At 43.8% G+C, this 26,338-nt stretch overlaps 1 protein-coding gene across 4 annotated transcripts in view; it reads right to left on the bottom strand.

Annotated features, from left to right (window-relative positions):
• Window positions 1–26,338, bottom strand: part of SV2B (synaptic vesicle glycoprotein 2B) — a 180,333-nt gene that overhangs the window by 23,202 nt on the left and 130,793 nt on the right. For all 4 annotated transcript variants that reach the window (XM_032392088.1, XM_032392089.1, XM_032392086.1 and 1 more), the window contains 7 exons: window positions 22,838–23,018; window positions 22,383–22,534; window positions 16,294–16,427; window positions 15,032–15,121; window positions 9,218–9,328; window positions 8,103–8,191; window positions 5,779–5,943 (listed from right to left, as the gene is read on the bottom strand). In XM_032392088.1, the coding sequence (XP_032247979.1) occupies window positions 5,779–5,943; window positions 8,103–8,191; window positions 9,218–9,328; window positions 15,032–15,121; window positions 16,294–16,427; window positions 22,383–22,534; window positions 22,838–23,018 (922 nt within the window). The remainder of the gene's footprint in view (window positions 1–5,778; window positions 5,944–8,102; window positions 8,192–9,217; window positions 9,329–15,031; window positions 15,122–16,293; window positions 16,428–22,382; window positions 22,535–22,837; window positions 23,019–26,338) is intronic.

Below are 26,338 nucleotides of genomic sequence, written 5' to 3'. Positions count from 1 at the left end.
CACTTTTTCATCTGTCTGTTGGCCATTTGGATGTCTTCTTTGGAAAAATGTCTGTTCATGTCTTCTGTCCATTTCTTGATTGGATCATTTGTTCTTTGGGTGTTGAGTTTGATAAGTTCTTTATAGATTTTGGATACTAGCCCGTTATCTGATATGTCATTTGCAAATATCTTCTCCCATTCTGTTGGTTGTCTTTTCATTTTGTTGACTGTTTCTTTTGCTGTGCAAAAGCTTTTTATCTTGATGAAGTCCCAATAGTTCATTTTTGCCCTTGCTTCCCTTGCCTTTGGCGATGTTGCTAGGAAGAAGTTGCTGCAGCTGAGGTCGAAGAGGTTGCTGCCTGTGTTGTCCTTTAGGATTTTGATGGACTCCTGTCTCACATTGAGGTCTTTCAACCATTTGGGTCTATTTTTGTGTATGGTGTAAGGAAATGGTCCAGTTTCATTCTTCTGCATGTGGCTGTCCAATTTTCCCAACACCATTTGTTGAAGAGACTGTCTTTTTTCCATTGGACATTCTTTCCTGCTTTGTCAAAGATTAGTTGACCATGGAGTTGAGGGTCCATTTCTGGCCTCTCTGTTCTGTTACACTGATCTATGTGTCTGTTTTTGTGCCAGTACCGTACTGTCTTGATGATGACAGCTTTGTAATAGAGCTTGAAGTCCGGAATTGTGATGCCGCCAGCTTTGCTTTTCTTTTTCAACATTTCCTCTGCCTATTTGGGGTCTTTTCTGGTTCCATACAAATTTTAGGATTATTTGTTCCATTTCTTTGAAAAAAGTGGATGGTATTTTGATGGGGATTGCATTGAATGTGTAGATTGCTCTAGGTAACATCGACATCTTCACAATGTTTGTTCTTCCAATGCATGAGCATGGAACGTTTTTCCATTTCTTTGTGTCTTCCTCAATTTCTTTCATGAGTATTTTATAGTTTTCTGAGTACAGATTCTTTTGCCTCTTTGGTTAGATTTATTCCTAGATATCTTATGGTTTTGGGTGCAATTGTAAATGGGATCCGCTCCTTAATTTCTCTTTCTTCTGTCTTGTTGTTGGTGTATAGGAATGCCACTGATTTCTGTGCATTGATTTGATATCCTGCCACTTTACTGAATTCCTGTATGAGTTCTAGCAGTTTTGGGGTGGAGTCTTTTGGGTTTTCCACATAAAGTACCATATCATCTGCAAAGAATGAGAGTTTGACTTCTTCTTTGCTGATTTGGATGCCTTTGATTTCTTTTTGTTGTCTGATTGCTGTGGCTAGGACTTCTAATACTATGTTGAATAGCATTTTTTGGGACAGTTTCAGAAGAATAGGTATTAATTCTTCTTGAAATGTTTGGTAGAATTCCCCTGGGAAGCCATCTGGCCCTGGGCTTTTGTTTCTTGGGAAATTTTTGATGACTGCTTCAATTTCCTTAGTGGTTATAGGTCTGTTCAGGTTTTCTATTTCTTCCTGGTTCAGTTTTGGTAGTTGATACATCTCTAGGAATGCATCCATTTCTTCCAGGTTATCTAATTTGCTGGCATAGAGTTGCTCATAATATGTTCTTAGAATTGTTTGTATTTCTTTGGTATTGGTTGTGATCTCTCCTCTTTCATTCATGATTTTGTTGATTTGGGTCATTTCTCTTTTCTTTTTGATAAGTCTGGCCAGGGGCTTATCAATCTTGTTAATTCTTTCAAAGAACCAGTTCCTAGTTTCGTTGATCTGTTCTACTGTTCTTTGGTTTCTATTTCATTGACTTCTGCTCTGATCTTTATTATTTCTCTTCTCCTGCTGGGTTTAGGTTTTATTTGCTGTTCTTTCTCCAGCTCCTTTAGGTGTAGGGTTAGATTGTGTATTTGAGACCTTTCTTCTTTCTTGAGAAAGGCTTGTATTGCTATATACTTTCCTCTTAGGACTGCCTTTGCTGTATCCCAAAGATTTTGAACAGTTGTGTTTTCATTTTCATTTGTTTCCATGAATTTTTTTAATTCTTCTTTAATTTCCTGGTTGACCCATTCATTCTTTAGTAGGATGCTCTTTAGCCTCCATGTATTTGAGTTCTTTCCGACTTTCCTCTTGTGATTGAGTTCTAGTTTCAAAGCATTGTGGTCTGAAAATAGGCAGGGAATGATCCCAATCTTTTAGTACCGGTTGAGGCCTGATTTGTGACCTAGGATGTGATCTATTCTGGAGAATGTTCCATGGGTACTAGAGAAGAATGTGTATTCTATTGCTTTGGGATGGAATGTTCTGAATATATCTGTGAAGTCCATTTGGTCCAGTGAAACACCAGGTTTATTAACAATGGTAATCATTATGCTTTGGGAGGGAGAGGAATCACAACGAGGCTCACAGAGTGAGTAATGCTTAATCTATTTTAAAATCTGAAGTAAATATAGCACAGTTGATGATTTTATAAAGCCAGCTGCTCTGAACTGGGTTGTTTGCATTATTCTCTCTTCTCTGCATATTTGATGTACTTCACAATGGAATAAAAAAGAGAAGAAAGGAGACAAAACAATGGCTATTTGCAGATGATGGGATCATACAACAATAACAGAGGGGAACTGTTAGGACTAATGAAAGAGCTTAGATATCAAATAAACATCCCCAAATCAACAGGATTTCTATTTATTTGCAATAACCTGTGTAAATATTCGATGGGGAGAAAGCAAGCCAATTTTCAGTAGCCAGTGAGGTTATAAAATATCCCGGAAGCGTCTCCACAAAGATCTTTGCAGGACCTATATTAAATTGAGAGATTTGATCAACTCTGAAGCATGAGGTATGTTATCTATCGATATTATGGCTTTCAGATGTGGAATTGGAGGCTTACGCAGGTCAGAGATGGCTCAGCTAGTCTCTGACCCATCGAGGCTTGAAACCCAGTCCCTCAAGCTCCTTCCCCAGACCTGGAAGCCAGAAGGTGAATTTACACATTTCCCACCCATGGCAGCTTCATGGGACTTAACTGCCCTGAAACAGACCCACTGCAGCTAAAAAAAATTCTTATTTCTGCCTCACTCAAAGGAATTTTGAACAGTGTAGGGAATGCCTCAGGGTGATGCATGAAACCAACCTTCTCTTTTCTGCAAAGCCACCCTCATTTCAGAGTTCAACTCCCTGACCTTCCATGAAAACTCATGAGAGCTTTTCTCCTATTTTTCTCCTGGCTGATTATCTTGTATCATACTCTTCACCGTCCTAACCCTCACAGAAATTAGCCCTGCCAAGCAGAAATGTCTCCCCAAGCAGAGAGGGTAATTAATTAGTTTATACATGCTCTCAGGAAAAAAATAAATAAAACTATACTGCTTTCAATTAACAGTATGAGAAGCCTGGCCTGACATTTTGGCTCAGGGTTTAGAATATGAACTTTTTCTCTTGCCTTTCTTGCATTTTCCAAAAACTTACGAGTTCTAGAGCAAAAGCAGGATGAGAACTCAGAGCCACCTGGTCCCATTAGATGCACCAGGAGAGCTGCAGATACTGCTTGGGGAACAGGCCCAAACTAATCTGTGTACTTTCATTTCTTCTTGGGGCCAAAGGGATTGTCTTACAACAGGATGAAGTTCAGGCTTCAAGAGGTTCTCCTTTATTGACAAAGTCTGAGGGTGAAGTCTGAAGCCCTACTTACACCAAAGTCATTTTCCCCGGTGTGCGACAGTCAATAAGGTAAATGATTTCTATTTAATTTTTAAATTAGCAAAGTGTGGATAAAGTCAAAGGAGGAATACAGGGTACATATGGAGAAATGTGGCACCCCAGCTAAAGTTAACTCTCCAAGGAGGGTTAGGGTTTTCAAAGATGAGGCGCTTTCTAGCCCCTGATCAGCAGGTGGCAGCATAACTCAAGAAAAGAAACCAGTTTCAAGGTTCCTAATCTTCCAAGGAGAAAAACACCCTTTTTATTCAGTTTGCTGGGGGTAAAAATGATGGGTTTCATGTGATAATGGTTGTGCTTTCAGGATCCATTGGTTAAAAAACATAAATGAGGGGCGCCTGGCTGGCTCAGTCAGTTAAGCATCTGACTCTTGTTTTGGGCTCAACTCATGACTTCAGAGTTGTGAGATCAAGCCCCCAGTCAGGCTCCGTGCTGGGCATGGAGTCCGCTTAGGATTCTCTCTCTGCCCCTCTCCCTGCTCTCTCCAAAATAAAGCAAAACAAAACAACCATATAAATGACAAGTTAAAATTAACTCACTGCAACTTCTGAAGGAATTTATATTTGAATAATTACACCAAACAACCACATTCTCTTGAAACATAGAAACATGGCAGCATATCTGTGCATGCAGAATATTCACATCCACTCTCAGACAATCCTTGGCATGACTGTGCGTTCCCAGACCCTTGGCAATAACTGTATGGTGCCAGGCGAGGTCCTGGGTCCACAGGAGACCACTGCTTTCAAGAACACTTGCTTCCCCCTCACTCCCACCCAAAAGCTTGATGAAAGCTTCCAGAGGCTGAGAAAGATTAAAAGAACAGAGTGGATCAGAAATTCTCATTTTTTATGTAGCTAAGTCTAAGAACTACAAAACCAGCCTGTTGCAAACCATGAGGATGCTGGCATTGCGATGAACTTTTTAAATTATTTTTTTTAAGATTTTATTTATTTATTTGAGAGAGAGAGAGAGAGCATGAGCAGGGGGGAGGGGTAGAGGGAGAGGGAGAAACAGACTCCCCACCGAGCAAGGAGCCCGACACAGGGCTCGATCTCAAGACCCTGGGATCATAACCTGAGCCGAAGGCAAATGCTTAACCGACTGAGCCACCCAGGCGTCCCACGATGAACTTTTAAATGCAGAAGACACCATATAACACAGGGCCTCTGTGGGAATGGAGAGTTTCCCGGTGAGACAATATCCAGTTATTAAGGGTATGGGATTGGAGTCCGAATGCCGAGATTGGGAGAGACATTTCTATTTATATTAGCTGCGTGATTTCGGCAAGCTACTCAGCCTGTCTGAGCTTCTATTTCCCCACCTGTACAATGAAAAGCATATGTCTTGCCTCCTGGAGGCTTCCTTCATTTTTGTGAGGATTACATAACAGTCTATGAGGGTGCTTAAGGCAGCTGCTGACACCTAGAAATGCTTTATGATGTTGGCTGCCATGGTTATGATTATGAGCCTCATGATCAATGTCATACTATCATTATTTATTACTAATATCACATGAGAGTGTCAATGAACTTTGGAAACTTCATAAATGAGGTCTCTTTTTACTGAATTTGTCTCTGCAGAGAATGGTGTCATGTCATGGGTGACATCTGGCCATCCATAATGTCCCTTCGTTTTCAACATTTCCAAAGTGTTCTTTGGGCAATATTTCTTCATGGGCAATGTCAGCACAAGATCTCCCGACTAGTGTCATATTAGCCTCTGGATTTGCTTCTAGAGAAGCTTCCAAAATCAAAGAAAAAGCTCAAAAACCAGGCAGTGGATTAGTATAGGGTTCTCAACCCTCTAGGCCCTCTTTATAGGCAGGCACCAATAGGAGGCCACAGCCCTGTGCACATCTCCATTAAAGGTGTGAGGTCACAGGAAAAATGGTCTGATTGCCTCTCCTCAGTCAAATGTCTCTATCCTTGGATGAATAAGTTCTAGCCAGGTGATTAGGGATGACTGGAGGCCAGCAGGCCTCATTGTGTCTCTGAGGTACCACAACAGCCTTGGAGCTCATTCACCTGCCCTACTGAATTCTCTTTCCAATGGCCCCTCTCCCAAGAACAGTCCCCACAGACCATCACCCCGATCTGGGGAAAGCCCGTGGTCTCTCTCACTTACTTGTCATTCACAAGTTTCCCATGTTGATGAATCTGATTCTCCATCGTGAAGTTGATGGTGGCGCCATACACGTGCTCACCGAAAAACACCTTCATTTTGGACTTGTATGCTTCGTCTTGAAAATACCGGATCATATCAGGGAACCAAACTGTCAGTCCATAGTAGCTGTAATAGAGAAGACAGAATATTCAAGCAGCAACAGGCTTTATTCTTTCATGATCAGAGTCTGTATCCCTAACCTGATATAAATCAAGCTCATTTTAAATGTACGAATATGGTTCATTATTAGAAATTAAGGCACTTACTAAGTGCCACACCATCACTCATCATATGAACAGATCTAAGGAAAAAAATCATGACCATCTCCATAGATTCTGAAAAGGCATTTGATTAAAAAAAATTCATTCCTGATTAAAGAAAAAATAGATTGGGAATTGGTGGGCACTTCCTTTACATGTAAGAAAATACATACCTCAGCTCAAAGGTAGAATCTTACTTCATGTGGAAATAGTAGAGGCATTTCCACTAATGTCAGGGACAAGACCCAGACACCCATTATCACCACTACTCTTTACCACCACATTGTAGGGCTTAACCAACTCAGTTAGACAGGAGAAAGAAATAAAAAATTGCAGGAATACAAAATTGCAAAGCAAGGGGCAAAACTACCTGCATCTGCAGATGATATAACTTTATACCTGCCGAACTCAAGATCTTCAACTCAAAAAACTAGCCACTAAACATTTTAAAAAGATGCTCAGTCCCACTCATAATAGGAAAAATGCAAATTAAAACCACACCATTATCATTCTCAACTACTAGGTTATAGGTAAACAGATGCTCTCATACACCGCAGGAAAAATTTGTACAATACCATATGGAGGAGAGGTCAATGTCCAAAAAAATTTACTGATGGATTTACCCCTTTGACTCCATAATCCCATTTCTAGAAACCTATTCCATTGATCAGCTCGCTCAAGTACAAAGTCGCCTACAAACAAGTACTCATTGTGGTATCGTTCGTAATAGCAGAAGTCTGAAGACCTCCCAAGAGTCTAGCAATAAGGCCCTGTTTGAAGACTGTGTGATGCTACATTATGGAAAGCTATGCACATGTATTTTTCTGTTGTTTCAACATTTGAAATGCATTACCTATTCAACAAAATTAAATCAGCTATAAGTAAATATAAACAAGACATATTTTAGAACTTTCAGTGAATTGAATCCTAGTGTCTACCATCTTTGGCTTCTGAAATGTTCCCTCCTCACTTAGACAGAATAAGTGGAGGGGAGTAGGGTCTGGCTTCCTCTTTACTTTTACCCATTTGGGTCTCCATGAATAGGTATTGAAAGAAATCAGGTCTCCCCATATTCCTCCATGAATCAAAGAGGTCATTAGACCCCATTTCATTTCCTTTGGGCACAGGTGATGGTGAACCAAGCAATTTCACAGATGGAAGTTTTAAATCTCATTGACAGTTCCTCGCTGATAATAGCAATTAATTGAGCACTTACTAAGTGCCAGAAATTATTGCAAGCACTTTCTTTATACAGTAAATAGCTTCAAGACGCTTTAAGTGGCTTAAGTGGCATAAAGAGGGTCATGATATTTGGAGGTGCATGAAATGACCTACCAATTAAGAGAAGAGCCAGCTAATCACATTCCCATTACACTAGCTCTTCCTTATTGTAGGGCACAGTACTGCAGAGTCTCACTGCTTTATCCCATGGCCATAGTGCAAGTGACAGCTGCCTACTCAGCACTCGTTCCCTGCTCATTCCTTGGAAACTAGATTTTGTTTGGGTATCAACCCTCAGGGAAGGTTACGGTATCTTTGGCTCAGACACAAATCCTGATTAGTCTGAAGTCACTGGGAAATCCCATCCCCTTCACCAGTTAGTTTGGCACTAGGTATGTGACATACATCTGGTTAATAGAGAAAAAGGATGCAGGGGCTTTCGGCGGGGGGCTCCTGAGAAAGCTTTCCTTGCTGTTACAAAGAGAAGCTCAGAGAGAGGCAGCCTCTTCCTCCTTGGGACATTTTCCCACATTGATGGGATGCCAAGAAGAGCACAAGCATCTGGCAACCACCAAGAGATAGAGCCTGGGGCTGAAACCCCACGTGGAGCCTGCCTCTCTATGGAATTCTTGTTACAAAGGACAAGACGTGTCCTTGTTGTAGAAGCCACGAGAGTGGGCTGCCTGTTACTTGCAGCCAAAAGCATCCAGACTCTAGGAGTTAGAACAAATTGAAATCTCTGGTTTATAGATGAGGTGCTGGAGGCATAGGGAAGTTAATGAAGTTAAGTAAGATAGAATTTACCTTAAAGCCATGGTGAACCAGACCACAGACAGAATCAGCGTGTTCATCCTGTAGGGCCCCATCACACAGTACAGAGCATTATCCCAGACCTGTAACCCACACACAGAAGGGTTATTAAAGCAAGAGACTTGTGACTTGAAAGAGCTCATTTCTAGGATTTTCTGATAAATTTCCTAGGACCCCATGAGAGAATGGAAAACCATGATCTCCCAGAAGCAGCAATTCTGTTCAAATAACAAAGACTCTTCTCTTCTTACTGCCTGGCCTCAGCCTCCAACATAACGGTTCTGGAGCATCTTCCCTGGGAACATAGTAATACATCATCAAAAGCACACTGAGTTGGGATTTCAAGACACTCGAAAACCTTGAGTAGTGAGCTCTGCTCCTTGCCTGTGGGAGTGGGTGATATTCCAACATTTAACAACCATTCAACCATTCATTGGCTGCCTCAGTGCTGGACAGCTGAGTTGCCTACAGGAGTCACTTCTCCAGAGAAATGGCCTTGCCCTTCATGGAGACTTTCCCAGAAACCACCAACACACCTCAAAGGGCCATCTACTTCACTCATTCCTTTCTTCCTACAGATTATGTAAAGACAAGATGATAGAGAGAAGGATGTTTACTAAGAGTAGATAGATGTGGGCGCCTGGGTGGCTCAGTTGGTTAAGCGACTGCCTTCGGCTCAGGTCATGATCCTGGAGTCCCTGGATCGAGTCCCGCATCGGGCTCCCTGCTCAGCAAGGAGCCTGCTTCTCCCTCTGACCCTCCCCCCTCTCATGTGCTCTCCCTCTCTCATTCTCTCTGTCTCAAATAAATAAATAAAATCTTTAAAAAAAAAAAAAAAGAGTAGATAGATGTTCTGCTTGTGTTCAAAATCTCTCCTTGGGAAGGAAGAGCAAAGAAAAGAAACTAAGGTTTAGAGAGTCTGTGGCTCAAGTCACATGGTGAGTGAGAAGCATGCACAACTGTGTCCCAAACATTCCATCCAGGGCACTCCCTCCCCATCACACTGCCTGGAGTTGATGGGGGTATTCATGGTCTTTATCCTTCATCCACCAAAGTTACAGAATTCCAGACATCCTCCCCTCTCATCGCCCACATGTTCCCAATCATACCTGCTTGAAAGTGGTCTTGAACCTGACCAGCCAGCGTTGGTACCAAGTTCCTGTTGAACTCTGGATCTCAATGAATTCATCCATTTGCTTGGGAGTTTTGATGTGGGAAACCTGCAAAACAAAGATGGGCTAGAGAATCATAACCCCACTCTGTGTCAGACTTTTCAATCTTTAATTAATGTAACTGAATTTATGTCACATATCGAAGGCTACAGGAGCATTGGATGACCCTCTAGTTCAGTGATTCTTAACCAAAGATGTACATGGCCTCTCTTCGGAAATCTTTCTCAGGGAGATATGTCTCCCTGCAGACAAGATGAATCCATCTTTTCACTAGATCATGCTTTTGAGAAATTTATATTCGTCAGTCATAATATGCTGAATTCCCATGTACATCTGATTTGCCCACAGTAGAGTTGACTCCACCTTAAAATTCACAAGTCTATCCTTAATAGGTATTAACAATTAACATCACGGAAGTCTAGAACCCATGTAAGCAATGGTGTGTGTGTGTGTTGCGGGAGAGGGTTGTTACTTAAGATTTTTTTTTAAGATTTATATATTTTAGAGAGAAAGTGAGGGAGAGAGAGCATGTGTGCACAAGCAGGGGGAGGGGCAGAAGGAGAGGGCAGAGACAGAATCCTCAAGCAGACTCCCCACTGAGCATGGAGCCCAACACAGGGGTCAATCCCAAGACCCTGAGATTGTGACCTGAGCTGAAATCAAGAGTTGGCCACTTCACACACTGAGCCACCCAGGTGCCCTACTACTTAAGATATTTTTAAAACACAGCAGAATATGAAAAATCATGTCCTCCTTGCTGTCTCTGGCTTTCCTAGTGGAAATCAAAGAAATGGGGAATGGGGATAAGGTTATATATCTCAGTTCTCCCCCTAAAGGGCCCCAGAAAAAATTGATTTGTCCAATGTCAGCAGGTAGCCCCAATGTGCAATCCTGACTCACCAAGACAGTGACTGTCAAGTTACCTAGTGTTTAAAGCAACCACTGAATTCTATAACTAGCCATCATGTTAAGGAGATGGTTATCCAAGTTAGCAAGGTCCATGCTTGCAGACTTATTCAGAGGAAAATGGAGGAGCACACTCAAAAAAATTCAGTTTCCATCACCCCCTCCAACGAACTTTGTCTAAAGAAAAAGGTTTTAGTCCTACAAGCATCTCCATTGCTTTCTTCAGCCATCTGAGAATGTGAGGAGATGGGAAGAGAGAAGGAGATAAGGCTGCTAATCCACAAGGAAAAAAACAGCCCTTGGGTGTGGACAACAGACTCATTAACTCTGAGCATGAAGTCTAGGACGGCATGGCTGTGCTTTTCTAAACCCTAAAAATAGTAGTTCTTAAGCTCCTGGCATGTCCTACCATCTGCAGGTGTTCCTCCTTTGCAGATCTCTCCTCCTGGGCTCTGACAAGGACATGGGGGAGTGAACGCACAGGCCCTGCCACAGAACTCTTGGCTGGAGCTCCACGGTATCAAATATCCCCAGGAAGCCATTGAGCCCTTGCCGTAGCCAGAAGAGGCCAGAGGGCAAGGTTGACATCAAATCAGGAAGCATGTCAAAAATCATACTCCAAAGCATTAAGATATCCACTCAAATGCAATGTTTTTCTTTTTGGTGCTCCTAGGGAAAATAACATTCTATTCCCTAGGGATTTGGGAGTGGTATATGGACAACCTCAAACAAAATTATTCTACTTTACAATTAACTAGGATACTTGTCTTTGACTGGGTCTAAATCAGAATATGGCCTGTGTTCACCCTAGCCCTGCAGAACATTTTACTGGGGACACCTGCCAGGTGGCAGATCAGAAACTGTGTGGCAGCCAGCCAATGGGATGGCTGAAACCTAGGGCTTTGTAGGGGAGGAACATGTTTTTCTCGCCCCTCTTAGTGTCCCAGGCTGGGTCTGAAAATTAAACTGACAAACACAGATTAACAGGAGAAAAGCCTACACATTCTATTGAATTTTAACATGAACAAGGGAGCCTTCCAAAGAGAATGAAGGCCTGAGGAAGTGACCAGAGCAGAAAGCTTTTATACCTTTGAGGCCATGAAACAATGAATTTGTGAAGAATTGACAAGACAAAGGGGTGTGGGGCTAAGGGTAGTCAATGGTGAAGCAGTAACTAGGAAGAAAGAGTTGATTTAACAAGGTTTGTCAATGCAGGCTTCTTGACCCCTCCCCCCATCTCTGGTGATAAGAATGTCTTCTTTCCTCCTGGTACAGGGACAGTCACTTCACACAGGGGATCTATGACCTGTTCCAGAAGATGGGCAAGTGGGGAGAGGTCAGAGTGATCTTCCTGCTTCTGCTACTTTCTCAAACTCCTTCAGCTAAAGATATTTAATATGTCAAGGTGCCATATTTTAGGGTAGGTGTCCTGAACCCCAGCGGCTCAAAGGTGAAGGCGAGGACCCTAGCATCTGCGGCTCTCTGAGTACAATCAAGGGTGCATTATTTACTGAGGAGAGCACTCCAGAGCCAAGCAGTTAACCCCATCTGGCAGGAGTTCACTCCCGACTGCCTCTGCTCTCTGACCCGTCAACACTTTCTGGTTATTTCTTTCTTTTCTTTCCCCTGCCCATCCAGTCATCCACTTCTACCCAATTAATATGATCACCAAGTCAGCAGGGAATGCTGAAGCCAAAACCTTTCTGATTCTCTTTCCTGTGAGACGAAAACTACTAAAAGCAGAGGTGAGGGCTGTGGAAGCATGGCTAGCATGCAGGGCAGGGTAAGAGAGAGTGCCCACCCATGGTTCACACTCCTGTTCCGCTCCGGGATCTCTGACTTCCTCGGGTTGCACAGCCATCCCGGAGGGGAGGGGTTCTGATGCTCAAGTGAAAGACTGAGATGGTGCCTTTGGAAACTGGAGGCTTTATTGATTTCCAAGCTAAGACCTCATTCTTCAAAATTAGGCTGCTTAAGGATAAACCCATTGTGAAGAGAGAATGTGGGATCACATCTCTAAAAAGGACTCCCAGTCTGGCAAGCCCATAAGGTTGATTTAGAAGTGGTCCTTCCGGAAGCAACAGTCAGGGAAGCCACTGGGTGTGAGAGGCTGCATGGGCCACCCGGGTAAGACAAAGACCTGGAAGAGTTTCCAGTCCCCTGGGGCAGTCAGGGACAGGTGTACAAATGAGGTGGAGAGCAATCATCCCTCAGGACTCCTCTCAAGAGAGCTGTGGATTTGCTTGGAATAAATAGGCTAACAGACTGCTTGACGGGTCAGGGAATGCCAGGGAGGACGAGTGCGTGAGCCGTGCATGAGCCAAGGAGAATCTGCCATATTCCAGAGGGAGAACAGGAGAAAGAGAGGGAAGGCGAAAAGGGAGGAGGAAAAGAGGGGGGGATGGGGCAGGGAGGAAGTTCCTCAAATTGTCATGAAGGTTATTAAACTCGCAAATGCTTGGTATGAGTGAGGTATGTCTGTGTGTCTGTATGTATGATGTGTGTCTGTGGATGTGTGTGTGTTTATGCATCTTCGTGTGTATTTCACATGAGGTTGATGTGGCCCACAATCCAACCCAGCTGATGTGGATTCAGAGGCTTGAGTCACGGACAGACCATGAAGATGTCTCTCAGGAATAAGCAGGAGCTTGGAGAGCAGTCTGTGGAATGGGTGGGGGTGGGGCAGGACCGAGCCAAGCACACCGAGGTCCCGGAGCGGGGGCTCTCCGCTAACATCTGGGGTCCACACCTGCAGTCCAGCTGCAGCATTATAATCCACCACAGACAGCGGTGGGGATAGGGGACTTGGGAGAACCATTTACACCCTTAACATCTTTCATCTGCACTATTACTGTTAGTTGTGCTTCTTAATAAATGTTTCTGATAAAAGCACCGGTCCCGTATTTTAGATATTTTTAGGAGCATTGGAATTGAGGGAAATAGGTGACTGAATAGCAATAAAATTCATTGCTTGAATTAATTTAAGAAAAAATATGTCATTTTTAAGATTTTATTTATTGGGGCGCCTGGGTGGCTCAGTCGTTAGGCGTCTGCCTTCAGCTCAGGTCATTGTCCCAGGGTCCTGGGATTGAGCCCCACATCGGGCTCCCTGCTCTGCAGGAAGCCTGCTTCTCCCTCTCCCACTCACCCTGCTTGTGTTCCCTCTCTCGCTGTCTCTCTCTCTTTCTGTCAAATAAATAAATAAAATCTTTTTTAAAAAGATTTTATTTATTTATTTGACACACACACACAGAGAAAGAGCACAAGCAGGGGGAGCAGCAGAGGGAGAGGGAGAAGCATGCTCCCCACTGAGCAGAGAGCCTGATGCTAGACTGGATCCCAGGACCCTGGGGTCACTACCCGAGCCGAAGGCAGATGCTTAACTGACTGAGCCACCCAGACGCCCCTATGTCATAACATTTTTGAATAATAGTTAACATCTATGTAGCCCCTACTCCAAGGCAGACACTGGTTTAGGTACTTTATTTAATCCTTACCATAACCATACTTAGAGATATTATTATCCCTCTGTTCCCAGTAGAGACCCTGAGGCAGAGGGAGTACCCTGCCTAAGGCCACACAGCTAGAAAGTATCACAACTGGGATTTGGGCCCAGACTGTCAGGCTCCAGGTCATGGATTCTTAGCCACGTGGTCCTGCCATGTGGCCCAGCCTGAGAATCAGGGCTTCTAAGCAACAGTTAACAAGGACAAGTGTGTTGTCCAGAATCAATGGCAGAGGCCAAAGCTGCAAAAGCAGTGAATCGGAGTAGGAGGGGGTTAACCCAGGAGGGCTTCCTTGTGGAAGTGGATTTGAAGTCAGCCTGGAAGGGAAGTTATGCAAAACAGGGACCCAGGGCACGCATTCCTCCTTGGCCACAGAGGGTTGTGGTTGGGGGAACACAGATCCTGGTAACTAACAGGACATCTTCATGGAAATCACCACTCACTAGTTTTTCAAGCAAGAAACAAAATTCAGGCTAAGCGCCAATGCTGATAAGGGTGGAGGAGAGAAATGGCTATCCTGTTGCCTATGGCACTGTAGATTGGCACAACCCTATTGAAATGTAATCTGGCAATATAAGTCAAGAGCTATAAAAATACTAGTGCTTTTTCAGTCAGTCATTTTATTTCTAGGAGTCTATCTTGGAAAACAAACCGAGAACATGAACGGGAAGGAACTATGTGTGTGAGAAGGTTCACTGCGACAATATTTACAGGAACAAGGTAATAAAATGGGGTAAAAAAATTTCTAGCATTTGGGGCATGTTTAGGAAGACTGTGTTAACGTTCCCAACATTAATGTTGGTTAAAAGGATAATTACGAATGCCACAAGACAACATACAGAATGCTTATGGGTACTCTTTAAAAATATATAGATGGAGGGGTGCCTGGCTGGCTCAGTTGGTTAATCATCCGACTCTTGATTTCAGCTCAGGTCGTGATCTCAGGGTTGTGGAATGGAGCCCACGCGCTGAGCATGGAGCCTGCTTAAGATTCTCTCTCTCTCACTCTTCCTCTGCCCCTCCCGCCCTGCTCACTCACACTCTCTCTCTCTTAAAAAAAAAAAAAAGTAGATGTAAATATATGCACATATGCTTATCCCCATATGAACACAGCTAGTTTTTTCCTTCAGCATTTTTTTTAACAATTAGCAGTAACAAGGATATCCATCAAAATGAACAAATAATTATGACACAATAATAGGACTGTCAGGCTTTTATTCTCCCTCTGATACATTTTCTTTGTCAAATTAATAAATATCATAATATAATAAAATTCTTAGCAAGCCAAAACAGTAAAGAGGGGAGCCCCCCTTTGTTGGCCTAGGTGCCGCACACTCACTGTGAACACCTTCTCGGGGGCCCCCTTCGCCCTCATGTTGGTGTCGTGGACTTGCTTGAGAATCATCCAGGCTTCGTCGTGTTTGCCCATCTGGTGGAAGCAAGGAAAGAGGTGTAAGAAATCATTTCCTGACGAGGGGTGGAAACCCAACGGGGGGCGTCCAACCCTGAGTGTGAAGTGGTTAGACATGGATGCAGGGCCACTCAGGTCTTGGGAAGGACTGGGACAAGTCTCTGTCCCAAGCCCATCTTGGAAGGATACTAAGGTAACGCCTCCGGGGCGTAACGTGTAAACATTACACACTATTCCCACTACATAGTACAACACGCCTAGTTGTACTAGTTGTGGATGTCATTAAGACGAGGTCATACTGGAGTAGGGTGGGCCCCTAATCTAGTTCGACTGGTGTCCTTATAAGAAGGCAGCACGTGAATACGGAGACAGGAGGGGAGCGCGTGAGATGACACCGGCAGGAAGCGTGGTGCAGCCGCAAGCCAAGTGATGGCCAACAAAGCACCGGAAGCTGGAAGAGGCAAGGGAGGACTCCCCTACAGACTTCAGAGGGAACGTGGCCCTGCTGACACCCTGATTTTGAACGTCCAGCCTCCAGAACTGTGACACAATTTCTGTTACTTGAAGCCACTCAGTTTGTGACAAAATCCTTTATCACAGCAGCACTAGAAAACTAATACACCACAAAGGGTAAATTTTGAGAGATCCCTGGTTAAAAAAAAAAACTCCCTGCGGTGTCTGCCCCTGGTAATGGGACACAAGGGAATTTGACAAGGACGATCACTCTGTAGAAAGATCTAGGAGACACAGAAATGGATTCAGAAATGGGGGTGTAGAAGCCTTCAAGTTCCTATCAGTCCTCTGCCAGTCCCACCCAGTCTGACCCCTGCAAGCACAAGAGGCCCCCCAAGTTGGAAGGACTCTTCTTTCAAGACACCAGGAGCAGCTTTCCTGTGGGGAGGGGTCCTGATGGGCTTGCGGGAGACACAAGTTTTCCCACAGATCTCACTGTAGCAACTTGAAAAAACATGCCACAGTTTTGAAGAGCCTCTGGAGAGAATGGGAGCTGGAAGCAGCCTCTGACAGTCCCTGAATCCAGGGCATGCAGCCATCAGACAGCAATAAAGCCAGACGTGATGATGGGCCAGGCGGGCTGACATGGGGGTGGTGTGCAAATGCAAGCAGAAGGGGGGGCGGCCAAAGGGCTATCGCTCTCACATCGGGTGGGGGCGGGGGGAGGGCTGACTCACCTCCAGCAGGAACCTCGGGCTCTCTGGCATGAACCTCAGAGCCACCATGGACACGGTGCAGGGCAGCGCGCAGATGATGACAAACACTCTCCAGCTGTGGAAGTGGTAATTGGTGCCCATGCTGAAGCCCCAGCCTGTGAAGAAGCAGTCAGAGGATTTCTGACATGATCTTAGAATGACCTTAAATCACTCACTCTCAAATGAGGGCACAAGAGCATCGCCTGGGAAGCAGGTTAAAATGCAAAACCCCGACTGTCCCCAAACCTTCTGAGGCAGAAGTCTGGAACAGGCATGGGGAACATGCATCTCAAGAACCCCCCAGGTTTGGCCAGGCCTGACATTTACAGGGCCTTGGGCTGCATCCCATATTTCTCTATAGTCATTAAAACTTAAGCTAACCAACTGTTAATAACAGATGTTCTAGCCCTTCGCCTTGACAAATAAGGAGCTGGAAGGCCAGGCCATGACCTACCCTTGTGAGACGTCTTTCATTTCTTCTCCTGGCCCCTCTCACAGAGTGAGGGGCCTCGTGGTGATATATGTGAACACTCTACCGCAATGAGAATGGGCATCTTTGTCACAATTCCTTGAGTTTAGTGGGAATTCCTGGGTTCTGAGTACCCAGAGCATGATCTGGATGGAAGGGAGGGTGATCACACACCTCAGGGACCCCTTGCCTTCTAGGAAAGAAAACCAGATCAGGCCCTTAAGACCGTGGGTTTTTTTTAATTTTAAAGAGACAGGGCTTCTAAATTCAAATGAATTTTATCATTACTGAAATGGAGAGATGACTAGCTCCTACTCAGCATTCATTATTGAAAGCATTTCTTTTTTTTTTTTTTAAGATTTTATTTGAGAGAGAGAGAGGAAGCAAGCACAAGGGGGGGGGGGTGGAAGGGTAGAGGGAGAGAGAGAAGCAGGCTTCCCCCTGAGCAGGGAGCCCAATGCGGGACTCGATCCCAGGACCCTGGGATCATGACCTGAGCTGAAGGCAGACGCTTAACCAACTAAGCCACCTAGGTGCCTCTTGAAAGCATTTCTAAAATACATTTTTAGAAATTGCCTCTGGATCTACAAAACATTATTTCAAACATCCTCATGGGTCTCAAAAGTCTCTCTTTTAAGGAATGGGTAGCACAGTGGAAAGAGCCTAGATCTTCATAGTCACGTAGATCAGAGTACAAATCCTGGCTTTCCCACATCATTGTGGTATTGGTGGGTTTTCACAGAATGCAGGTAACAATACCACCACAGATTGGCTAAGTGCAAAAGCTCCTGACAACCAATAATAATTCATCTGCTTTGAGGGTAGATTTGATTTGCTTAGAAATAGCTACATGACATTTAGTGCCAAAGTTGTTGACTAAAATAGATGAATATAAGCAAAAATCAGCAAAATAATTGCTTTTTTAAAAAATCCAAGGTTATGGGGTGCCTGGGTGGCTCAGTCTGTTAAGCATCTGACTCTTGATTTTGGCTCAGGTCATGATCTCAGGGTCGTGGGATTGAGCCCCGCATCAGGCTCTGCACTCAGTGTGGAGTCTGCTTGAGATTCTCTCTCTCCCTCTCCTTTTGCCCCTCCCCCCACCCGTGCTCTTGCTAAATAAATTAAATAAATAAATAAATAGGGGTGCCTGGGTGGCTCAGTCGTTAAGCGTCTGCCTTCGGCTCAGGTCATGATCCCAGGGTCCTGGGATCGATCCCACATTGGGCTCCCTGCTCCGCAGAGAGCCTGCTTCTCCCTCTCCCACTCCCCCTGCTTGTGTTCCCTCTCTCACTGTGTTTCTCTCTGTCAAATAAATAAATAAGATCTTTTAAAATAAATAAATAAATAAATAAAATAAAATAAATAAATAATAAAATCTTTTAAAAATAATCAGATAATCCAAGGTTATAAAATGGCTTGGTTTTCTCATGCCACTCCAAGTAACTCTGAAGACAATTCCAACAGCATTTTTTTTTTTTTAAAAAGACAAAACTGTATAATATAAGTGAATATATTGATTTCTAAAGTTCAGAGGATATCATTATTGGGACATAAAATCTCTATTCCATTTACTATTTGCGAAGCACAATAAAGTGAAGTGCAATAAAATGAGGTAAGTCTATATGTAAACGTATACTATGTGATCAGCTGCAGTGGTGAGCAGTGAACGTCTTGAACACTATTACTCCCCTTTCGACTCCTTCTACTTACCGTTGACTCTTAACCCATTGCGCTTCTATTCGCTCTATCTGCACTGCTCTTTCTGCTGTTATTTCCTAGTCTGTGCAACTAAAGGACATGCCAGAGGGAATGCCAGGTGGGGAAACATGGGACTGAAGCTGCTGTGACACATTGAGCCACACAATACACACATCATCCAACTTTCTCAACCAGAATCAAATCTCTTTTTTCACAGCATGCTCTCTCCGGGGTTTGTTGGTTTTCATTTTAATTAAAAAAGCCTTTCCTTTCTCCTGACAGCAACACTAGAAAGAGGAAGATAAAAACATAGTAATATTGACACATTTTACAGTTCATGTCCAAAAGCTACTCTGGAATAATTAGAAGTCAAGTTGATCAAAACGACATAGCAGTCAAACTCAGGTGGATAATGAGGAAAGGAGAGCAGAAGTGGGTACATTTATAAAGTATTCTGCCCAAAACAAATGTTTTTCTTTGTGATAATATGTGTAAATTATCCAAAATACGTTATTCCCTCATGCCTCTGTGGTTTTTATGGTGATTTTAGTAATCTCCATTTATCGCATTCATTAGGCAGATCTTTGGGACCTGAAATTAAATAAAATTAAATAGTGAACTGCTTCCAAATATATGGAACTATTAATTCGGAGACAGGGATGGTTCTGTTCACTGATCTTTTAGCTTGCCCTACTTTTCACCGTCAGGCTTTCACAAATAGCTGGTAGTGCTGACTACAATGGGAATTAATCTTCCATAATATATCTAATTTTTTCTGGGCTGTGACCATGAGTTCCCAGGAAAACATTCTGAGATTTGTAATTTTCTTTCTCAATGACTCAGTCACCGGAATTCCTGGTGCCAAGACCTCCCATCACTTCATTCCTGAAAAAGCAATTAAATGGGTTTCACAAGCAGTACACAAACATCAGTCTCCTTTCTGTAGTTACCCTGGCATTTGTCCCTGCTAAGTGGAAGGGTGTTAAAGGATTAGTGTCTTGGGCACATTGAGAAATAGCATCAAATGTCTGGTTCACTCTGGACAAAACATCTGTTCCTGGTAAAATGAGGCTTAAAGTAAATAATCGCTCCTGTTATACTGTGATTCTAATCTACCGTGTTTCTTGGGTGGGTTCCCCCACTCCCCGCCCAGCTAATGCTTGTTTCAATGAAGCCTAATCACCCAAGAGGCTTGGATCTTAAAAACGGACATCAAAGTCACAGATTTCATACAAGCAAGCAAACAGGAAAAACATCCTGTCTGTTTGGGGTAAAATATTGAATCACAAGCCCTGCCGTCAGCGCGCAGCAGCAGGGCCCCTCTGCCATGGACAGCCCAGTCAGTCTTGGTCAACACGCTCCCATCTGAATCTTTGTATCGCTTCCTTAGCAACCATACCCCCAGACGTGGGTGTGTGCTTGCGTGTGTAAAGCAAAGTGGAAAAAGTGATGCAGCACGTACTGACTACTGTGGGTGGCCCCTGTCGTAACACTCCGCACCCCGCGGGCTCCACTGTATGGCAGACACGTGGTCTGCATGGGACTGACCCTGCCCCGCCCCCCCCCCCCCCCCCCCCCGCACCGTGCCGGATTTGTGGAAGGAAGTATCCCCCAGAAACCGAACCAATCAGGACCCGGCATCCTCTGGGGTGTAGTGATTGGTTGAGGTGGGCACATGACCTAAGCTGAGCCAATGGGAGGCTCCCTGGTCACGTGTGAGGGCAAACTCCCCTTGGGGAAAAAGCAGGCTGCAAATAGGAGGCTGACATTGTTGATGCTCCCGGGAAGGGAGCTAGCTCGAGTACAAGAATTGTTTTAAACGTATTCTCAGCACTCTCCTTTTTACTGAACCTGAGGGCTGGCGTGATCTCTACAGTCTGCTCTTCTTGCTTCCTTCCCTCTCCACTTTATAGGTGAAGGAACCACGCCAGACAAGATGGAGCGACTTGTCCCCAATCACAGAGCACCACTGTTTTGGCTCAGCTTTTATTAAGATTTTATTTGTCCCCCACACTCCCCAAAAAGATTTTTTACCCATTTAATTTAAATGTGGAAATGGTTTCTTAGCACTCATACATTTGGACCAGTTAACAGTTGTAAATAATACAGCAAGAATTGGGGGGAGGGTAAGCGATTTCTCTGACCCATATAACCAACATGGAGTGTACTGTGTGTGTTAAGTGTGCCTTTGGGTGAAGGGCAGAGTGCAGAAATGATGTTAGGAGTAATATGATTTTGTATCTAAAATGATGGAGAACTGCTTTGGGTGACAGAATTATCTGGAAAACTCTTCAGCTCTTTATTTCATTATTCCTGTTCATATTTCCTCTCTGTTACTTATACAAAACCCAGTGGGTTCTCAAAGACTAGACAGGGCAAAGATTACTTGTTCCCAAATCCATTTACTCTACTTTCTTGGCACACAGCAAGATAGGGGTGATCATATTACAGATTTGGGACCAGTGGGTTGTAAGTAGAGAGGACACAGTCCACTTCCCAGCCTGTCTTTCAAAATCTCCATGTACAACTGCCCATGCTCTTTCCCCAAGCAGAGACATCAAGCCACATGTTAAAGATGATAGAATCACATGGAGAAAAGAGTCTGAGCCCCAATATTACTGATGGAGCTAAGCCACCTGCAGATCAGAAACATTCACCATACTTTACAAGTGGGGAAACTTTTATTGTGTTAAACCACTGAGATTTCAGGGTTTATCAGATTACCAGGATAATACACCCAGCATTACATTAACCAGTAGTGTAGGCATTGTCTACACCAAAGCTGCTTCTTAAAGAGATGTACATGGAGCCTCCATCACCTCAGAATACACAAAGAGGATGAGGTTTCAAACAAGGACACCAAGGAGTTCATTGGATAGAGAAGTGTTGGTTAGCTTCAGGGCAGTTTTCTGCTACCTTACAGGTCGGCAGGATTCTAAATGATGACAAAGCCTACACCCATAATCACTGGTTTACCGAAAAAAATTTTGAAGGATGCTGATAGCATTTATTGCCCAGGATGCTCAAAAGACATAATCAAATTCAAAACTGCTGCCTTCTCCCTACTTTACTCTTAACAAAACCAATTGTGAAAGTAAACGTTGCCAGGTCTCTGTCCAGAGAATCCGGTTTTTGCAATTACCCAGGATAATAAAATTGTCCCAGCTGAATCCAAGACCTTGTCTGTAAGGGCTCTCCACTTCTGCAGCCAAACAAGAGTGACAGCAGGCACTAGACTGGAAAGTGCACAAGAGTTCCGCATGGGGACAGGGGGCAGACAGAGCATCAAGCTTCAAGGTCATGCCAGGGACATGACCTTAGCCAAGTCATCAACTTCTCTTGGCTTCTGTTACATCTTCTATTAAATGGGGTCACTGAAGCCTAACTGCCTAACTTGCTTGGGGGAGGAGGGCTGGGGAGATAAAGACGGACATTCTTTCAAATAAAGGAAGAAAAGAAGAGAAGAATGGAGAGGGAGGGAGGCAGGAAGAACAGACTGTATTATTTCCAGAAAGATAGGTGTATGGAAATTACATACATACGCCTGGGTGGCTCAGTCAGTTAAGCGTCTGCCTTCAGCTCGGGTCATGATCCCAGGGTCCTGGGATCGAGCCCTGCATCGGGCTCCCTGTTCAGCAGGAAGTCTGCTTCTCCCTCTCCCATTCCCCCTGCTTACGTTCCTTCTCTCGCTGTCTCTCTCTGTGTCAAATAAATAAATAAAATCTTTAAAAAAAAAAAAGAAATTAGCGAGGTGTCTCCAGTATTGGAAGTTCTATAGAAAGATAAAAGTCATATAAGGGAACCGTGTGTGAGTACGGGGAATAAGGTTAAGGACAGAAACATTGTTGGAGGCAGGTGCCATAGTAAGAAGAGCCCCTGGGCTATTTGAAGGCAGTGCACTCACCATAGTGTGGAATGATGCTCCAGGCCATGGCAGATGCATAGATGCCCCCCGTCATCCAGAAGATGCCCAGCCAACTAAGGTGTTCTCCTCGCTTCTCCCGAGATAAGAATTCCGAAAAATAGGCAAAAACAATGGGCAGAGCACCCCCAATCCTGCATAAAGAAAATGCCAAAAAGAAACAATCAAGTCATACACTAAAAATGGTCATAGCAGAAGCCTAGTTACCTTATACCCCACCCTTGTGAATTTGAAAGACCGGTCAAAGTAGTGTCAGGTTATTTGACCTTATACACTGACTTTACAACATTTTCTAAGGTTCAACTTTAATATAATATCTTTGAAGTCAAACACAAAACATAGTCCAAGGTTTTCTGGAGGCACCACTCAGAGCTCAAGTAGCAGGATAGATGGAACTCTGGTCTACAAGGGTCCAGCAAAGCCCTGCATTTACATACCCTATGCCTGAGAGGAGTCGGCAGAAGAGGAAGGCTCCATATCCCTGGACGAAGGAGGAGAGAGAGGCAAAGGAGGCGTTGAGGGCCAGAGACATGCTGAGAACTTTCTTCCTCCCCAGCTTATCAGCCAGGCCCCCTAGGACGAAGGCCCCAGCCATCATTCCTAGGTACACTATCAGCCCTGCAAGGGTTGGGGGAGAAAAGAGAAGAGGGGGTGGAAAAAAGAGACAAGACATTAGAAACCATGCAATGTGCCAGAAAATCTGATGCCTGTTTTTATGCATTCTAGAAATTCCGTGTCACAGACATAAAAGGTGGACTCTAACAGATGTTCCTGGCAAATTAGAAGTGCTGTACAAATTCAAATTCTTAAGAATGCTATTCAAAAAAATAGCCTCACAGATTGATACATATGTGCACATACTAAAATAGACCAACCGTAGCTCAGTCTGATGTACCTTTCTTGAAGATGGCTCTTTTAGTGGCATAATCTGCAGAAAGTAGCACTGTCATTTTATTTTTAAGCAAAAAGAGTGTTTGTGTTATAAAAATCCTTACCTGCAGGGGTAGGTTTAAAGAGAGAATTTCCAGGAAAAAAGGACAAAATGGTGTAAGGATCATGGGAAGGAAGGAAAAGGTACAAGTGTAAAACAGCAATTACCAATAAGCCTGGCTATTTTATTACTCCCAAAAAAGATCTTCTCCATGCTACAACCGACATTCAGCTTCCTTAGGGGAATGCAGAAGAGACCAGCAATGAGCCATCCTTTCTTTAACACATGTACCTTGTACTTGCCTTCTAATAATAAGATCAGTTAATTGAAGATATCATATAAATATATTGTTGTTGACATGTTTATGGTGTTCCAGGGAAAGTCAGCATCCTCACAGACGTGGCCCATCTCCAGAATCACATGGATAACTCCTTCCTGCTAAATATTGAGCTCTTACTAATTATTAACGACGGTGCTGAGTCCATATGGGATTTATGATACCTGTGAAGGAAACTTTGAAGACCATCACTTTGCAGACCATCCTTCACGAGGAGAAAATAACTGAATGCAAATTATGGAAGGATCCTTTCACCCAGCCTTAACTGTAAGTCAAATGATAAACACAAATTGTCTTTCACAGAAAGGAAGCCTCTGGACCTACAGATGTTTTATTTATGCAGATGTGCACCAGGAAGGGCCAACATAAAGCAAAGAGCTTCAATTAGCTGGTTAATCAACTTTAAGGTTGGTCCCCAAAAGGAAAGATTTGACCACGGCCTGTTTTATCTTCCCCATGACAGAGTTCCTTCTTTTGTCATCTTAATTCTACGAGATGAAAAGAAATGATAACTTTGGTGTTGTCAACGGTTTTCACAAAGATTTTCTTCACTCACCTGGGTTGTAACTCTTAGCCTTTAAGTATGAAAGATGCTATTTTCTTTTACATTTTGGTATATGCTGTTACTTCATGGAATATGTCTATGAGTCTACAAAGTATCTATTAAATGTCTGTTACTAGGTAAATACTCTTGTAGTTACTGGGGATATAGCAGGGTCCAAACACATGAAAATCCCTGCCTTCACGGAGCTTACATTCTAGTTGGGGAAAAGAGATAATAGATAAATGCGTAAAATATACAGTTAGTGGGTGACTGATAAGAGTTCTAGAGAAAAATAATAAGAAGGAGGGAAATAGGGAGAGCCAGGGTGGGAGGTGGCAATTTTAAAGAAGATGGTTCAGGAAGCCCTCACTGAGATGGGACATTCGGGCAAAGACCTGAAGAAAGTCAACCATGGGAATGTCTAGGGGAAATTGCTGAGCCCGTGCTCCTGGTTCTGCCATTTCTCTGCATCCTCAGAGGACCCACAGAGAAGTAATAGAGTGAGGATACCCCCTCCTCCCTATTTCACCAGTTTCCCAGTCCAAAGCTCAGAAACTGTAGTGAGCAATTTCCCACTAATATTAGGTCACCAACACTTGTGTTTCAGAAAATGAGTCAAGACTTGCAAACACAACTCAGAGTATGTGTCATGCTGTGTCGTAATAATGTGTGGGTCAGTGTGCTCTGCTAGACTATGAGTTTATCTGCTATCCCACCCTGACCAACCAAGGGTCTCCAACATCTAGTTCCCTGCAGACTTAATCATGCTCAGTTCTTAGCCATTGTGAGTCGTGTCCAGCAGGACTGCCTTACTCACTGATGTATGAGTAAGGCATACATCTTCTGCTGCCATGACCCATCCCCACCACATAAGCCTGAGTGAGGGTCAGGCTGCAGCCTCCCTGTTACTTTTACCTGTGGTTCCAGTCCACATGACTGGCTTTGTACCTGGTCCTGAGATCCTGATCCCCACGCTAGTTTCTGATTAGCATCTGATACCCCAACCAATTGGAAAAGACCCAAACTCTGTCCATGCCTAAGCAAGTCCTTCCCAGGAAAGAACTGGATTCTACTTCCTCTGACTTAGGTAACCCACTTAACATGATGGCCATAATCAGGAGTCCCATATCTGAGACGCTCTGTCCTTCTTCCCCCTTTCAGATAGACCACAGGGATGTCACCACCAGCCCAACACGAAGTAAGCCCTTGTACTTGGTAATTTAGATTTCTACACCAGAGCAGAGAGGGAACATCTTTTCCCACGTTAAGTCTGTTCAGCTTCCAAACTTTTTTGTCCTCAGCTCAACTCCTTGTCAAAAATTTCCAATACTCCATTCAGCCGACAAATACCTTGTGGTTCTTTCATGATACGTGGTCAATCGCGTTTGGAATAAAGACACAGATACTGAAAGGAAGAAAGGAAGGGAGGAAGGGAGGGAGAGAGTCCTGCCCAAATTGCAAAGTAAATGCTATGGGTGCTTTAAGCCAGTAAGTAATACAACAATAGATCATGAGAGCATAATATATCACATCATAGCACCAAGGTAGCAAACGCAAAGTGAGCACTCACCACTAACCTGGCTCCATGTGAAGCATTTCACAGAGCACTGTTGGTCCCATTTAATGCTCGTAACAACCCAGTAGATACCACTAGTGTCATTGTTTTGTAAAGGAGGAAACTGATTCACAGAGAGGCAAAGTAGTTCCCCAAGGTCCCATAATTAGTGGAAGTACCAAGATTTTGATCTGGGAATTCCAATCTGAGTTGATGCTTTAACTACTATGCTTTACTGTTCTTTATAGATAAGCATCAGACAGATCTGTTAGCTCTGTATTCGTTTATTCTTTCCTTGTTTGCTCATCCCCAGAACTGCTTGCTAAGTGGGGGCATGGTTCCTTCCTTTCAAGGAGATAAACAATACATTACATGATTACCTCCTGGTGAGAAAAAATGTTCCAATAAAGGCATATGCTGCGTATTATACAAACACAGAGAAGGAGCACAGCCTGGATGCACTTCAGTCAATGTGGGAAGGCTTCCAAAAGAAAGTCATTGAGCTGTGGGTGAAGGACAAAGAGAAGCTAGTCAGGTTTCCATCTTGGTGGTGGGGGGAGTGCATCACAGG

The sequence above is a fragment of the Phoca vitulina genome, unplaced genomic scaffold (assembly GCF_004348235.1).
Source record: "Phoca vitulina isolate PV1807 unplaced genomic scaffold, GSC_HSeal_1.0 scaffold65, whole genome shotgun sequence".
Lineage (NCBI taxonomy): Eukaryota > Metazoa > Chordata > Mammalia > Carnivora > Phocidae > Phoca > Phoca vitulina.
The sequence above is the reverse complement of the archived record's forward strand: the minus strand, read 5'-3'. Positions and strand labels throughout refer to the sequence as shown.